Raw genomic sequence first — 16,862 nt, 5'->3', positions numbered from 1 at the left:
TCGGCCCCTGTGGAATCTGGAGAAGGGAAGTAGAGACCAAGCTTGTGGTGAATGAAAATCTCAGCCAGTTGTGCTCCCAACTGTGGTTACGAGGGAATCACTACAGTCGGGAAAGCGACCGTTTCTTTCTGGGAGGGTCAGGGTGGTCCTCCTTCAAAGGGAGACTGGAGGGTGCTTGGTGCTGCAGGGGTCTGACTCAGACCAGCTATTCCTGTTGTAGATGCTCCCTCAGCTAAAACTGAGCAACCCAGTCCCTGGCAATGGTCATCAAAGGGAAGCATTTTCCCACGTGTGTCAGGTACGTGACAGCCACGGTAATACCCAACACTTGTGCGGCCCTACTGTGTGCCAGGCTGTGCACGCTTTACACAGATTAACTCATCCAGTCCTCACCCCCGCTGAGAGGCAAGGGGAGGCCAGACGGCTAGGGGCAATGGCAGGTGGCAGAGCCGGGCTGGAATGAAGGCCATTCAGCTCTAGAGATCTGCTTGTAACGGCCTTTCTGCCCCTCAGATATGGAGGAGGAGGATGGGGCTGGGGAGGAAGTCACAGAGGGGTGGGGGTGGAGGGAGGCCATCCCTTCCTGTTTGACCTTGGTCAAAAGAAGGGACCAGTAGCCTAGAAGCTTGGGAATCTCAGAGTCCTCCATTGTGACCCAGTTCTGCTGCTGTGGCCAAAAAAAAAAAAAGGGCTCCTGCTTAGACCATGGGAGATAGAAATGCCTGCCGGCCCGGAGGCCAGGCCACCCCGTGCTGTCTTGGGCTGGAAGGGGAACAGAGCATCCTGGAATGTTGTTTCTGGAAGGCAGCTCTGAGGTCCTGTGGTCCCCAGGCCTCAGCTGTCAGATAAGGAACCAGAGGCTCTGAATTCTGTGGTTTGTCCAAGGTCATGTGATTGCTTGTGGGCATGAGTGGCACTGGGGAAGGAATCCTGTGGCATGGATGGCCTTGATGACCACTCGGCGGTCCTGGGCCCCAGCCTTGGCTCTGCCTCCTAACAGCTATGCAGTGCGGGTCCCTGGGGCCTCAGTTTTGTCACGCGTGACTTGAGGATGGTGGCTGATGCAGTCACTAAGTAGGCCTCAGGTGCTAATTCCACATTTTGACGACTATCCGTGCATTTTTTTAAATTGAATTTTAGAGAGAGAGGAAGGGAGAGGGAGAAACAGAGAGAAACATGGATCGGCTGCCTCCTGCACGCCCCCTACTGGGGGTCGAGCCCACAACCCAGGCATGTGCCCTGACTCGAAATTGAACCAGCAACTTTTCAGTGCCCTCTCTGTGCATTTTAGTTAGAGCATGGGGTCACCTAATTTCACATTAAATAGATAAGCAACCGTATCTATTTAAGGTTGGAGGCTGACCACCCCATCGCCTCTGACACACAACTGGTTCTAACCACCACTTTGTTGAAAACCAAGGGGCAGTTTTCTTGTATCGCAGACAATCCAAGCATCACAGTGCTAGTGTCCAACAGCTTCGTTTCCTTGTCTGGCCACAGACTCTGGCCATGGCCCCTGCTCATCTCTGCCCACTCACTTCTCATCTATTTTCCAGGCTCTGCGAGTCCAAATGCTTCCCATGACATGGCTGCTTATCTGCCGTGACCCCTGGGGGCTGGACGAGGTCCATGTCTATTGGAATGCGAGTAAAAGGACTTCACAAACACACACAAAAGGACACAAGGATGCGGGACACAGTGTCACGGCTGACTGCCGGAGGCGGCTGCTGAGGGTTTTCTGTTGGCATTTGTCCCCCCGCCTCCTTGTCCCAACCCCAAAGAAAACATGGTGCAAGTTGAAACCAAGAGATAATGGTGACTCAGGAAATTGTTGGGAGCCCAAGGAGAATGTGGACATCACTTGGTGGCAGGGACTAGGTCAGTCTTGGTCAGGGGAGTCTTTATGGTCAGAAGCTTTCGAGGGCCCAGATCTGGCAAAACTTTGTTTTATGATGTACTGGGTTTGAAGTATGAATGAGGACTGATCCCATGGTTGTGATCCCAAAAAGGAGAATCCATGCTTTGTTTTGAATGTTATCATTTGAAGGAACATGTACAGCTTTTACCAAAGACTCTCCAGGCTGTGGTGGGCTGATAACAGGGTTAGAGGAAACAGGGTTTCTCTGTTGTGGCCTCAGAGAGGAGCCTGCACAAGGTACCAGGAGTTGTTTGCTGGCCTCAAGTGAGAGAGGGCACAGGTCTCCCCCTGAGCCCCAGAACAGAGCAGCCCTAACACACTCTCTGTCCCTGGGCCTGAAGACTGGAGGGACCTGAAAGTCCTCCAAACTGTTTTCTAAGTCTCATGTCGCAAGCACATCACCATGGAAACCAGTTTTCACTGCTGAAGGCCCCATCTCCCATCTCTACACTCAGTTCAAATACTAACGGAAATGATTCTGGCTAACATTAGGTACTATGCTAAGTGCTGTGGCATACATCGAATCCTGAAAACACCCAGGTGCACAGGTACTGCTATCATATAATTTATTGAGGATGACCATGTAATTTATTGTCCAGACTGGGACATTTTTGAGAGGGAAGTGGGGGAGTCAACCAGACAGAATAGCAAGACAGAGATATATATCAGCGATGTGACAGGCGAACATCCAGTCTCCTTAATTTTCGCCCCCAATTTAGAGATAAGAAAACTAAGGCCCAGAGAGAGTAAGCAACCTGCCTTGTACCTTTAAGTTTTGACCCTGGGTCTGAGCATCATCTCCCAAAACCCCATCAGGATGCTCACTGTCCTGCTCCACCTTCCTCGCACCTCGGTTGCACAGACTCTGTTCCACACACATATGAATCATCATCTTTTTAAAAAATCCTCCCCTGAGGATATGTTTATTGATTTGAGAAGAGAGAGGAAGAGAGAGAGAGAAACATCGATCGGTTGTCTCTTGTACACACCCTGACCAAGAATCAAACCTGCAACCTAGGTATGTGCCCCGATCAGGAATTGAACCTGCAACCTTTTGGTGTCGGGATGATGCTCCAACTAACTGAGCCACCTGACCAGGCCATGGACCATCATTTTATTGTTTATCTTTTCACAGTCCTCAAAGCAGGGCTCTGTGATTATAAATCTTGTCTACAAGTTTCTCTCTCTACTAGCAAGTCAGCCCCTGTCATAATCTGCATTTCTGATTGGGAGATGGCACTTCAGGTGGATCTTGGAGGATAAAGGAACTTCTAGAGATTAAAGAGAGAAGGGGGAAGGTAATTCCAGGCAGAGAGGAACAGCACATGCAAAAACATGGAGGTACAAACAGTAGACTTGAGTCCAGAAAGCCTAAGAGTTCAACATAGCTCAAGCACTGGATGAATACTGGGTAGCAGAGACCAGAAACAAGGCAGCAGTGGGGGGCCTGAACATGGAGAAGGGTCTCAGAGGCAAATGGGCCAGTTATTCAGAAGGTGATTAGCATGACTCAAATATAGGAACCACTATTTACCTGGGGCACGGGGTCTTATTGTTCTTTAACAAGCTAAGGCACAGATGTCCTCTTCCTTCCAGCAGTGGCCCATTCCTCGACTGTACTCTGGCTGGCTGGATTCTGGGGATGGGAAAAGCCACCCAAGTGTCTCTGACTTGGTGTACAGAGTGCACTGCCTTGAACGCAGTACACAGCCAATATAAGCAAAATGGAAGATTAAATTAGCAGAGGAACCAACTCAGTGACAACAGTGCTTTCCACGGGCCAGGCTTGGAGCCTTCACCAGTGTGGGTGTCTCGGGTGAAGTTTGATCTAAAAACTGTTTGTTGAATTGACTTGGATTAAAGGGGGCACAGGTTCATTTCTGAATAACACATGTTTTGTGTCAACTGACATTTATCTGTTAATCATTGACTTTATGTTCTCTGTTACATCCCTGGGCCACTTTTCCATATCACGTTACACCAATCACAGCTGATGGCAACTGGGAAAACATGACCCATCCCCTGACTTACCACCTGTTCCTCTGAATTCACGTGCCCCTTGACTTTGAAAACCCAGAGAATGTTCTGAGTGCCTCCTTTGCTAATTTAATTACCTATCGCCTACTCTGGGAACCAAGGTATCAGGAGAAATAAGTTCCCTTTCTGCCTCCGGAGGCTGAGCAATTACCACAGTGACTTTGGTGATATTAATTTTAGGACTCCAAGGTTTGACGTAAAAATAATATTCATAAAATGATGGAGAAATGATAGCAGTGAACTAGGCCAACCTAAGATGTTTACTACTAGTGGGATAAATAAGAACTGCATATTTTCTGTTCAACAAAATGTAAACTGTGATAAAGTATTAGACCCCTTTAGGCGGTGCCTTATGTTAAATCACATTGTTGTGATTTACTACAAAATGTTTTTTTGTATTGACCAAAGAGCAGTAAAAGGTGACAATATTTTAATCATAAATACTAAGATAGGTATTTCCATCATTCATTTCAAGCCTTTATAATGACCCTGGTTTTTCAATAGCAGTGACATTATTTAATAGAAGGGCAGAGAAACAGTGATAACAATGTGGATCGTTCTTCATAATGAATATGCCTCACTTTATGTTATTAACGTGTTAGCAAGGTCGAAAACACACTTTTTATGTGCATGCACCATGTCACTGAAAGGAAAGAGCTCTCAGAGACATTCTGTGTTGGACCCTCCTGAAGAGTTAGGGATTCTTTTACTTTGTGAAAAGGTTCCCCTTGTTTATTATTAGTTCAGGAAGTTCTGATTTTCTGATATTTACCTCTGTGTGTAGCTAGAGACTCAAATATGTTCATACAAAGAGACAAAAGGGGAAAACACTTTGATGATCACAATAGTTCGAGGTAAGGGACCAGGAGGCTCTAGCCTGGGACAGCCCCCTCCGAGCCTTGCCCTCAGATGAAAAGCCACGTTCTGTTTTGAACCAAAAAGAGTGAACGGGAGTCCGTAATAGCCGCTAATAAATAACGGCCCGCTGCCAAATCTGCCGAGTCAGGCACGGTGTGGAAGAGCAAGATGTTTACGAGTGGCCTCGTGCCATCTCGTCCCGGAGAGGGAAAGACAGGACAGTAACTGGGAACAGCTGGAAAAGATCAGCACTTTAAAGGGCTTTGCTCTTTCCAGGTGAAAAGTATCTTCTAAATAAAATCCTCGCTTTCCTCCACCCCTTCACCAGCACCACTGTGAAAAGTTAGGCTAGATCTGAGAGGTCAGGGTGTCCCTGAGACCAAAACCGAGACAGGAAATAAATAAAGGGGCAAAGCCTCAAAAGCAACACCCCGGAGGAGAGGGAGAACACGAGGCACCGTACAAGTCTGACCTCTGTATGTCTTTGCCATTATTTCATTTAAAAAATCTCACTTCTTATGATAAAAGCTAATGACCTCCCCCGCCACTAGGTCTAGGGTTTGGCTAAAACAATGTGGTTCCCTCCCCACCCCCCACACCCTTTCCTTTGGGTGTGGCAGGCCAACACCCTGCAAAGTCAAGAGTGCAGGCCACCACCAGGCCAGGCTGCCACCAGGCCAGGCCGCCACCAGGCCGCCCTATGAAACGGAATTCACTTGCATTTACTCAAAGAAAAACGAGTCTCCCAGATGGGGCTGCTTCAGAGCACGGGGATGGCCTTTCACTGGAGTTAAAGTGATACAGATGGGATGTAGTTTCAGAGAAGCGGTGACACAGAAGAATTTCCAGATGCGGTCAGATGCTCTTTAGCGAAAACGTGAGACATAAATATGTTATCTGAGCACTTGACATGCATGCCAAAAATGTTTTCCTTCCACAGATAATGAAACATTTGGAAGCAGAACGGTCTGCTGATTTGGATAATAAATGAGTGAGTAGCCCCCTGCCTGTGGGACCCAACCCAGTCCTTGGACTTGCACTGTTTCTTTAAGTTCTGGTTTTAGCTCTTGGCCACATCTTCTGAGAAAGGATACAGTAGCACACCTACTGACTCACTGAGTTACCTCTGCATTTACTAGATGTGACACTTCATTATTACCTCTTTATCAAAAGGTAAATAATCATTTTCTGGTTGTCATGTTCCGTGTGTAACGGCCTGTCTAACCTCTTACACGCTTTCTGAGATTCCATCCATCAGAGCAGTGAAGGGAGAAACCTAGCTGTCATTCATTAAGTCTAGAGTTTCAGGCTTCATGGGAGGCCTGAAATATGCTTTAGGTCATAAGTTCCAATGAGAAGGAGAGGAGAGTGGAGTGGCCCCCTGACAGCCCGCAGATAATTACTTCTCAGTGTCTAACAATGTTGAAAAAGTCGCCTTTGGAAGAAACGCAGTGTGGCTGTCAGAAAGGAGTTTCCCTGTTTCTGTGCTTCCGAAGTATCCACAATTAGTCCTGTGCAGGTTGGATTAGAACCATGTGTGTCTCAGCAGTGACCGATGAGCTCTGTTTATCCTCAGTGAGATTTCCTGTTACGGACTTTGGTGATGGCCCATCACCCCTGCAAGGACAGCGCTCTGTGTCATGTTGCTTTTAAGGAACAAAGAAAGGAATGAAGGAAAGTAAACTGCCTAATCAACAACTTTTAAGCCAGACAACGCCAGGCACCTAAGCGTGGGCATTCCAACGGGGCCACACCCCACAAAGCAGCATTAATACTTCCAGATGTCCCTGTAGCCTGAGCGCAGGGCCCTAGGCTCCCTGATAAGGCCGGCGCCCTGGGTCTGCAGGGAGACAGGACTGTTGCCTTGATTCATTGGCTCTGTCCACACAGGTTAAAGGGCGGCCTCTGGACCACACTGTGCAAGGACAGCCCAGGCTGACGCTTATCCCCTCCAGCCAAAATGAAGATTGACCCAAGGGCCCAGGAACGTAACTCTCACTCCAGAATTCCGTCAGCCACCTCCCCTCTTTTTAAGCGCTTGGCTTCTGTTGAGAAACAAACAAACAAACAAACAAACAAACAAAAGTATCGAAGCCAGCCTAATCCTGACCCATTTCAGGAACTTGACTATTCAGCTCACACTCAGACATGTGCAGAAAGAAGAAAAAGAAAAAAAAAAAAGATTTGAGCCTATTGCTGAGATCAGCAGGCTTGTCGTGTGTGTGTGTGTGTGTGTGTGTGTGTGTGTATGTGTGTGTGTGCGCGCGCACGCGCGTGTGGAGGTTGGAGGGAAAGGGAGAAAGAGGGGGAGGTGAGGGAGAGAGAGGGAGAGAGAGGGAGAGCGAGAGATGTCTTCATGATCCATCTGACCAAAATGTGTGGATTTAAATTTGCTTTTGGTACCCTCTATTTCTGATAGGCGATTCAACCCCCTATTTCAGCTTGACCTTTTGATTTATTCCCATATCTTAATGAAGGCAACCTCTGCTGTGGATTAAAGGAAGTTGTCAAAACACCTCTACTTGGGGATTATGGTTCCATGAAAATTTCCCAAGTCCCTAGAACATATAGGGTGCTCCTTAGATGTGTTGCAGTGTGTATAGACGTGTAAGGACACACGCCTATCCTAAGGCAGAAAGAAATACTTGTGATGGTGAGGCTACCAGAGTGGGGTAGCCGATTCTTCCATTTAACTGAGTACACACTGCGGTCCAGGCACTAAATGCGGGGTGGGGTGGGGGTACACAGGGAACAAGGCAGCCGTGAACTTTATTGTCACAGTGTTTTTAATCTGGTACAAGAAAACTGACAACGAAAAGTAGTAATATCAGATAGTGGCCAGTGATATGAAGAAAGACAAAACATCACACACAGGGAAATGGCACAAAGAGTTGATGGGGGTTTGCAACTTTAGCTAATGTGGTCAGGGAAGACCTCCCTGAAAAGGTCAACTTTGGGCTCAGACCGACATTATGAGGAGCCAGCTATGCAAAGATCTAGGGGAAGAGTGTTCTCAGCAGAGGCGGGTGCAAAGGCCCTGAGGTAGGACTAGCTGGGAAGGCATCTGCCAGGCTTGATGGAATGGAGGATGTGGGAACTGGGTCTTGAGGAATGAGTGGGCTTCCCATAGCTGAGGGGAGGGCGAAGCCATTAAGGTCGGGAGGCCCAGGGAGGTGCATGGTGGGTGGTTCAGCAGCTTTCGTGGTCCAGGGTGGCTGGAAGACAAGGTCATGGATGCAGTTGGAAGCAGAGGATACTGGCCTGAAAGGTGGGTCGTGCAGAGTTTTGGACCTCATAGTTTTGGCCATTAAGATGCCCTTGTTGATTTTTTTTTTTTTTTAACAGAGAACCTTAAGGTGTCTCTGAGAGTTACACAGAGAAATAATTAGGAGTGGAAGTTAGCAAGTTCACAAATGGCAAACAAGGTGCTGTCAGCCTAAGCAATACATTTGTGAGGAGGAGAGGTTGGATAAAAGGCATACATATCTGGTGCTCAGGTGTGCATTTTGAAAAAATATTTTTTTTATCCTCACTCAAGGACATTTTTCCATTTTTTGTTCAGATAGAGTGGGAGGGAGAGAGAGGAAGAGAGAGAGAAAGAGAGAGACATCAATGTGAAAGGGACACGTTGAGTGGCTGCCACCCGCACGACCCAACCAGGGCCAGGGGTGAATTGCAACCGAGGTACATGCCCTTAGCGGGAACCGAACCCGGGTCTCTGGACTGCAGGCCGACGCTCTAACCGCTGAGCCACACCAGCCAGGGCTTGCACTTTTATTTATTAGGACAATGTGAAGAGAGCAAAGAGAATGGCCTAGGAAAAGAATAAGAGAATTAGAGTAATTGTGATGAGGCCCTGGCCGGATAGCTCAGTTGGTTGGAGCACTGTCCCAACACGCCAAGGTTGTGGGTTTGATCTCTGATCAGGGCAGGGCCAAGAAGTAACCAATGAATGCATAAATGAGTGGAACAATAAATTGATGTCTGTCTCTCTCCCTTCCTCTCTCTCTCTCTAAAATCAATACTTTTTTTAAAAAAGGAATTGTAATCTTTTGTAGAAGAAAAGTGGGAAAAATGACGAAGTAACAGCTCAACCTCTCCACAGAAGGGAGCTAGGCAACTGTTTTCCATTTTAGCTCAAAAAAAGGTCAGAGAAATTAGAGTATGGAGAATTGAGGACAGTCGTAAAAAATAGGCTTCAAGTGGTACCAAAAGGCTCGACTAAGAGCAGTTAGCGGAAACCGGTTCTATTGTACTGGGGAGATGTCTGTATTCTGTCCAGAAGCAGAGGGTTACATCATATAATCCCCAAAGCCACCCCAGGGCTGGAAATCCATCTCCTGCTGGGGAGGGGTTTCCTTTTCCCCTTCCCTCTCTGTTCCCCTCGTCTTATAACATAAGCTGTATTATTAATAGTTCACTTTACATGACATCATTTAAGTTATAAGATACCAAGGAAAAGAACAAACATAACCAAGCACTTAGCATCCAGGGGAGGGTTCCTAAGCCTCCACCTCTCCTTAACGGGAACCTCTCGCCCAGGATAAGTGCCGATTTGGTACAAGGCGAGTCCTTGAGTTTCTACAGGAAAAATCTGAGGGTAAAGGAGGAGAAAAAAGAACATGTGTTCACCATTGGGGAGACTAGTAGACATTGGGGGAAAAAAGTGAGTTGTTCAATTCTGCTTTGGGTTATTTGTTGGGCTGCTATAAAGTGCCAGGCCTGGCTTACGTACAAGTTAAAGCTTGGCCTCCAGCAAGCCTGCTGCAGGGGAGACTTCTTGTTGCAATTACCCTCCACGCACAAGGAGGCCATAAAACCCAGGACGTTTCTCATGCAAAATGCACCCTCACAACCCACCAGCTTTAAAAATCAGTGTTACTGTCAACTGCTGTTGCCAGCGAAGCAAGTGATTCATTCTGAGGGAGAAGGCTCCCCCAGAGTGGGTGCCGATGAGCACACACACCCAGACTCCTGGGTGTCCACTGTGAACACTGCGAGTGGACAGCGTGGGGCAGCATTTCTAATGGGAGAACCCAAGTAGGGCTAAAACCAAGGAGAGAGAATTCTCCGGAAACACTGCCTTGGCAAGGCCTTCATATGCAAAGAAGATCACACTACAAACTCTAGAAACAGCTCTGGGCCTCCCCCTCCCCCCCCTCCCCCATGAAGGCCTCAGTGAGACCTGCCTGACAAGCCATTGCCTCCTTAATTTTTCTCCACAGCTTTTACCATCATGTTACTATATGTTTTACTTATTCATTTATTAATAAGTAATAAATATACAGTCTTGGGCCCAGAATATACACGAGGCCTGGAAATTATGATGTCTTTGTCTGTTTTGTTCCCCACAGTAAGCCAGAGCTTGGCATATGGTGAGTGCGAAGTATTTGTTGAATTCGGCACAGACTGAATATAAAGCCATGAGTGTGGTTGAGATCTCTGAGTGGAGCACAAAGGAGATGCTGGGCCCTGCAGAAGTTGAAGAGATGAGAACAGCCAGTGAGAAAGGAGAAACCAAGGGGATGCGGTGTCCCGGGAGGAAGGAAGTCAAGGAGGCAGGTGGGGATGATCGTATGCTAGTTACTAAGTGCTTCTTGAGACAGAACCATCTACAGTTGACTTAGGAGCAGGGAGAACTGCATGTTCTGCAGAAACTTGAGTTTCAACCTGCATTTCTGTTTTATGAAGCAATGCTTCACCCTCTAGGCATCAGCGGTCCTCTGGGACACTTCATGAATGCTGTGAACCTTTCCTTCAGAAGAGCGCATTCAGACACACAAGACTGCAGACCGTTGCTGGGGGTTTCCAGTCGGTGAGGTCTACCCCAGAAGTCAGGTTCATCACCAACCCCCACCTCTCCCCAAAGAGGCCTTCTTGTGGCATTAACCAAACTGTCTCAATGATGAAATTCGGGTGCTGCAGGTCTTCCGGCTTCTCTAGATGTTTCCAAAGGTTAGAATGAGTGAACTCTCTGGGCCCTCGGGTGGAAGGCTAAATGTGAATGAGCTGATTCAAGTCTGAAAGCAACAGTGAAACAAAGGAGAACTCACCACCATCTCCTGGATATGAAACATCTCTGCTCCTCCAGGTGACAGTCGATTGGGGAAAGAGATGCTGACAGATGACCCGGGAAGGGTGCTTGGCCCAGTGTTATAGACCTGTGGGTGGGAGACACACAGCAAGTTTTAATAGAAATCGAGCTCTTCATTAGAGCGATCCACACCCTAAAATGCTTTGAAGTGGTATACAGCGACGCTGTGGTGCGGGATCTAGAGGTCATGACTTCAAATGAGATATCAAATGATGGGAGATGTCAATGTTCTTGTCTTGTTCCTGCTAAAAACTATTCTTTTTATATACTTAGAAATGTACTTATAGACGAAGGAATTCAGACATAATCTAGTTCAGTGGTTCTCAAACTTTAGCATATATCACAATAACCAGAAGGGCTTGTGAAAGCATAGATTGGGGGAGGGTCATGCCCAGAGTCTCTGAAGTCATAGGTCTGGGTGTGTGTGTGTGTGTGTGTGTGTGTGTGTGTGTATTTATTTTCATTTCTAATAGGCTCCCAGGAACCAGACTTTGAGAACCACTGATCTGGTCAAACTGCTTTCGTCTTACAGTTTGAGGTAACTGAGACTCTCAAAGATGAAGTAGGTTGTCCCCAAACCAAATGATCTGACACACAGAAAGGGCTGCTTGTACTACACTATCCAGCTGACTTGGTTTCTCCATAACTTGATGGTAATCACTTGCTAACACTGTTCAATGGCATCTATGTGCCTCTTTCCTGTCTCGGCATTTGGTCCCCTCACCCCCTCCAGTCCTCCCTGTCTTCCGTCTCCAGCAGCCCATCACCTCCTGAGAAATGAGAGGAGAGACGGCGGCCACAAAGAGGAAGGGCACGGAGCCAAGGTTGAACATGAAACTCAGGGGGAAAATGGAACATGAAGGAGAAGGAAAAAGATGGGTAGATGCGTAGAGACAGAAAGTAGATGAGTGGTGGCCTAGGGCTGGGGTATAGGGGAGAGGGGAGTGTGGCAGGCAGAAGAATGTCCCCCCCAAGACATCCATGTCCTAATCTGTGAGACCCGCGAATATGTTGTATGACATGGGGACAGGGAATTAAGGTTGCTCATCAGCTGACCTTAAAAATAAAGAGCTTATCTTGGATGATTCAGGTGGGTGCAATGTAATCATGCAGGTCCTTATATAGGAAAGAGGGCAAGAGTCAGAATCAGGGAGATGTTTTGTGAGAAGGACTCAACCAGCCATTGCTGGTTTTGAAGATGAAGGGGACCCTGACCCCCAGAATGCAGCAGCCTCGAGAAGCTGGGAAAGGTAAGAAAACAGACGCCCCTGGAGCCTCCGGAAAGGGACGCAGCCTTGCTGACCACGGTTTTAGCCCAGTGAGACCCATTTCGGACTTCGGGCTGCAGCACTGTTAGGTCATCGGTCTGTGCTGTTTAAGCCACTAAGTCTGAGGTCATTAGTTACAGCAACAACAGGAAACTAGTACAGGGAGTGACTGCCTATGGATAAGGAGATTCTTTTTGAGTGCTGATTAAATGTTCTACAATTAGATGATGACGATAGATTTCCAGTTCTGGAAATGTACTAAAAATCACTGAATCGGCCCTGGCCAGTATGGCTCAGCTGTTAGAGCATCGACCCTCGGACTGAGGGGCCACGGGTTCAATTTCCAGTCAAGGGCACGTACCTGGGTTGCAGGTTTGACCCCAGGCCCCGGTGTGGGTCATGCGGGAGGCAGCCAATCAATATGTCTCTCACACATCAATGCTTCTCTCTCTCTCCCTTCCTCCCTCCTTTCCACTCGATCTAATTATCAATGGGAAAATGTCCTGGGGTGAAGATGAACAACAACAACAAAATCATTGAATTGCACACTTTAAATGGGTGAACTTTAAGGTATGTAAATAATATCTCAATGTTATTTTTTCAAAAAAGATGGGTTAGGAGCAAGAGAGGACGCGGTGAAATGCTGCTCTGCGGCCTGGGGACCAGAGGGAGAGGTCAGGGACGCAAGGCCTCTCTGAAGCTGAGGTCAGAGGGCAGACCCCAGAGACGGGCTGGAAATCTAGGCAGGTCTTCACACATGACAGAACGTATCAGGATCTAGCTCCGGCCAGATCTTCCCTAAAAAACCATGTCTTCATTTTTTTGCAATAGTTGGTTCTGCTTCAAAGAACAGCCCAAAAAAAAAAGACAGAGCACAAGATCTGTCATTGCAACTCTTGACTCAAAAGGAACAAAATCACTGAACAACCCTAAGACACAGGAAAAGGAAGGTTTGTCCAACCACAGATGAACTCACTAATCTGAAGTGAAACATGAGAGCTCCAAGCTGAGAGGAACCCACCGCCACGGCTGGGAAATCCCAATCAAAGCAGGAGGGGGGAGGAAAGAAGAAAATGATTTGGATTTGCATTATTTCACCATCAGGGCCAGACGGATGGGAGAGCTTGTATTACCACATTACTTTATTTTTAACCAATGTCTTAATGTTTGATTCTCTGCAAATGTTCTTGTGCAACATCTACACGTCTGCGTTTCTCTCTGTGAGAGAAAGGGTTGTCTGTTGATGCAGGAGAAAAAAAAAAAAAGCCTCAGTAGTCAACAATGTATTTGTCTCTGTTAAAGAATCTCAGATGAAATGGAGAATCCAGTCCTAAGACTAGTATTTCCGCCTTTCTCCCGTCTGCTTTGGCAGTGGAGTCTTTAAACAGTCGTGAGGCTGCTGAATAACAGCTTTGAAAAGACACAGAAACATCTCTTCATGTAAAAAGCCTAGTGCTGTCCTTCAGGAGTGATGCAGCCCGAATGAGGAAACACAGACGCGATATATCCATGTTCCTGACCCCATCCTCTCCCATTATTTCCACCTCTCGGTCATTACCACCATTAACGTGGTCGGTGGCCTTCCTGTAGGACAGTCACAACAATGACGATTACACAGGCAAATGAGCCGTGAGAGGATGCTCGAGGACACTGTCCACTCCGCTAACACGAGAGAAGCTCCTAATCAATGGCACACCACCCAGCTGACCGTCCCAGCCGGCTCTCTTGATCCTGACGGGAAGGTATGTGCTTCCTCAGGCCACTGATAATCAAGGGGTTTATCTAAGGGGCATGTCGAGCCCTCTTCCAGGGGCCCATTCTCTAGCCTGCATCCTGTCAGGTCAGATGTCTTAGAAAGCTCTTTGCCTGAACACCAGACTTTCAGCTTCCTGTAGAAATGCCGTCAGAGAAACGCAACTTAACCACATGCCCTAAGCTTTCTTTTTTTCACGAAGGTGATAAGTACACTTTTGTCTCGTGCGACTCCTTCTCCTCCTCACTTTCTCCCCCAACATCTACAGCCTCTTCATCCCTGGCACGTGTCACGTGAACCGGAGCACTGTCCCTGACTGTATCTTCTGCTGCGTGACACCTACAAACTAGAAGTGTAGGAAAGTAATTCAAAAGAAAGTGATTTAAGGAAAACGAAATAACTCCATCTGGTCTTTGTCTGTTTTCCACCCAATTACAGAAAGCAAAGAGCAAATCAGAAACACAGAGGTCCTGTTCACAGCAATCGCTCTACGGTCTCAAAAGCGGGTCTAACCCCCCTCCCCCCGCACCCATAAATCAAGCCTGGGGTGTGACAGTTGGGCTTAGTTGGCTGGGAGCGCATCCTCTCTGAGCAGGGGACATGTGCTATCCATCATGGTTTCTGAGGTCTCTTGCCTGGGGAGAACATTTTGGAGAGAGGAAGACCATTGTTTGTGAGAACCCACAAATGTTTTATTGCCTCGTTCTCTGGTCCCTCACCCTGTCATTATTTGTCATCCCCTTGGTCCACCTAGGAGTGGCCACAGGGAAAGAAAATGAAAATTATTTGGCCACAGCTGTGAGTGCCAGACCAGGAAGCCACCTTCTCCATGGGGACGGATGGAGTGGAGGCCAGGGGCGGGGGAGGGGGACTCTGGGCCACGTGGGATGTAGATTATGGGAGAGGCAGCCCATCTCCTCCTCCTTCACTTCGTCCCCAGCTCCTGGCAGGGGGCTGGGCCACACAGGGGTGTCTGGTCAATGCCCAGGTGGCCCTGGCCTCGGTCCACCTCTCTCCCAGCTCGGGGCCTGGCAGCCCGTCCTCCCGGCTTGGGCCTCCATTTCCCTGTGCGGGGCCGTTGAGGAGAATGGACTGGATGATGCCGAGGCCCCTCCAGCTTTATATTCACAGAGCCTCTCGCTGGCCTGAGGATTTGTGCTTTAGAGCCGGTCAGCACTGTGGCCTGCGGGCCAGGCCTGCCACCTGTCTTCACACAGCCTGCGAGCTAAGACCGGATTTACATGTCTAAATGGAGGGGGGGAAATAATCATAACAAGAGTAACGTTTCATGACATGCGAAAATGACATAAAACTCAAATTTCAGTGTGCATCACGACAGCGTTGTGTCTCTACTGCCTGGGGCTGCTTCTGCGAGACAGTAGTCGAATGGTCGCTGCAGGGGCTGCGGCTGCCGAGCCTGAAACACTCACCCTCTGGCCCTTTTCAGGAAGTCTGCCCACCCCTGGTTTAGAAAAGGAACTGTGTCCCTCACGATGGCCACAGTCCACAGCGAGTGGCCCTGCTGGGAAGATGCTGGTGTGATGGGGAGGGCCGGCACGGGTCCTCCCGGGGGGAGTTCACAGGGGTTCACACTGCTCTGCCGTCGCTCTGTGGGGGTGGGCTCCTGGCTCGTCGCATGGAGAACCCGGAGGAAGGGGACTTGGCAAATCCTTGAGGCTGCCTGGCCCATCCTGTGAAGACTGGTGGAGCTGGAAAGGGGTCCTGTGGGGCCATTTGGGCTGGGATGTTGGATGGGCCTAGCATCCAGAGACCTTCTGGAAGCGGGCTGATGGTCATCACACAGCTCTCCTTCTAAGCACTGAAAAGCAGAGGGGTCTACACAGCAGAGTACCAGCCAGGGAAGGAACTGATTCTGTGTGTGTTTGCAGAAAACACATACACACCCATACACTGCACTCCAGCCAACCAGGCTGGGCAGTGTCTCCTGGAAAGAGCCTGGCCCTTTTCCCTGTGACGGAGACTGTCTCCAAGGGTGAGTACCTGAAGGGTGACGTTGAGGGGCTGGAAATGACACTGCAGATCATCCAGCTGAATGAAGTTGGACGCGTCCACAGATTCGCCGTACACAAAGGAGGTCGGAGACATGATTCTGAAAGAGGAAACCATGAAATCCATCATCTCAACCCACGGTCAAGCAACCCAAGGTCACTCCTGTCCTGAGAACCCAAACATCTGTCTCTGGAACCTGGCTCTCTCCAGTGTCTTCCAGCAACTGCTTTCCTTCTGGATTTGTTACTTCTCTCTCCTGAACACACACAGCCAGACTGACGCTTTCTAGACAGACACTTCCAACAACGACCTCTCATCTTACGTCAAATCAATACGCTACATAGGTACTAGGATTTCATTTCTAAAACGAAGAGGAAAGCAATGGTAGCTTGGATTTCAGTTTTATTTTTAACTGGATTATAAAATTATGTATGTTCTGTTTTGTCATTTGCAAAACTTTCTGTAGAGTGAGAAAGATCATGGCAAGCTTTTAGGAAATAAATACAAATGAATTATAACACATTTGGCATCCTAAACTCCACCCTGTGATAGGTTCATGAAAACATTTAAATTTATCAGTCCTGGCCAGTTCTGCTCAGTGGTTAGTGTCGACACCCGGACCAAAGGGTCGAGGGTTCAATTCCCAGTCAAGGGCATGTACCTGGGTTGAGGGTTTGATCCCTGGCTCTGGATGGGGTCATGCAGGAGGCAGCCAATCGATGTCTCTCTCTCTCTCTCTCTCCCCCCCCCACCCCTTCCTCCCTTCCACACTATCTAAAATCAATGGAAAAGTATCCTCGGGTGTGGATTAACAACAAAAAAAGTTTAATTTGTCAAACTACCAAAATTATTAGAAATTAAGTCTGAAAAGTGGACTCCATTCGATGACAGCATCTTCCCTCAGCTTTCTAACTGACTATGTGT

At 48.1% G+C, this 16,862-nt stretch overlaps 1 protein-coding gene across 1 annotated transcript in view; it reads right to left on the bottom strand.

Moving 5' to 3' along the window:
* The window catches only part of ITGA9 (integrin subunit alpha 9), a 288,355-nt gene that overhangs the window by 36,542 nt on the left and 234,951 nt on the right, over positions 1–16,862 (bottom strand). Inside the window, exons 22-23 of the mRNA XM_036267254.1 lie at positions 15,930–16,038; positions 10,867–10,974 (exon numbers count right to left, since the gene is read on the bottom strand). Coding sequence (XP_036123147.1) covers positions 10,867–10,974; positions 15,930–16,038 — 217 coding nt within the window. The remainder of the gene's footprint in view (positions 1–10,866; positions 10,975–15,929; positions 16,039–16,862) is intronic.

This window comes from Molossus molossus, unplaced genomic scaffold (genome assembly GCF_014108415.1).
Source record: "Molossus molossus isolate mMolMol1 unplaced genomic scaffold, mMolMol1.p scaffold_m16_p_18, whole genome shotgun sequence".
Taxonomy (NCBI): Eukaryota; Metazoa; Chordata; class Mammalia; order Chiroptera; family Molossidae; genus Molossus; species Molossus molossus.
Note: the sequence above shows the minus strand (reverse complement) of the source record. Positions and strands in the feature narration are given on the sequence as shown.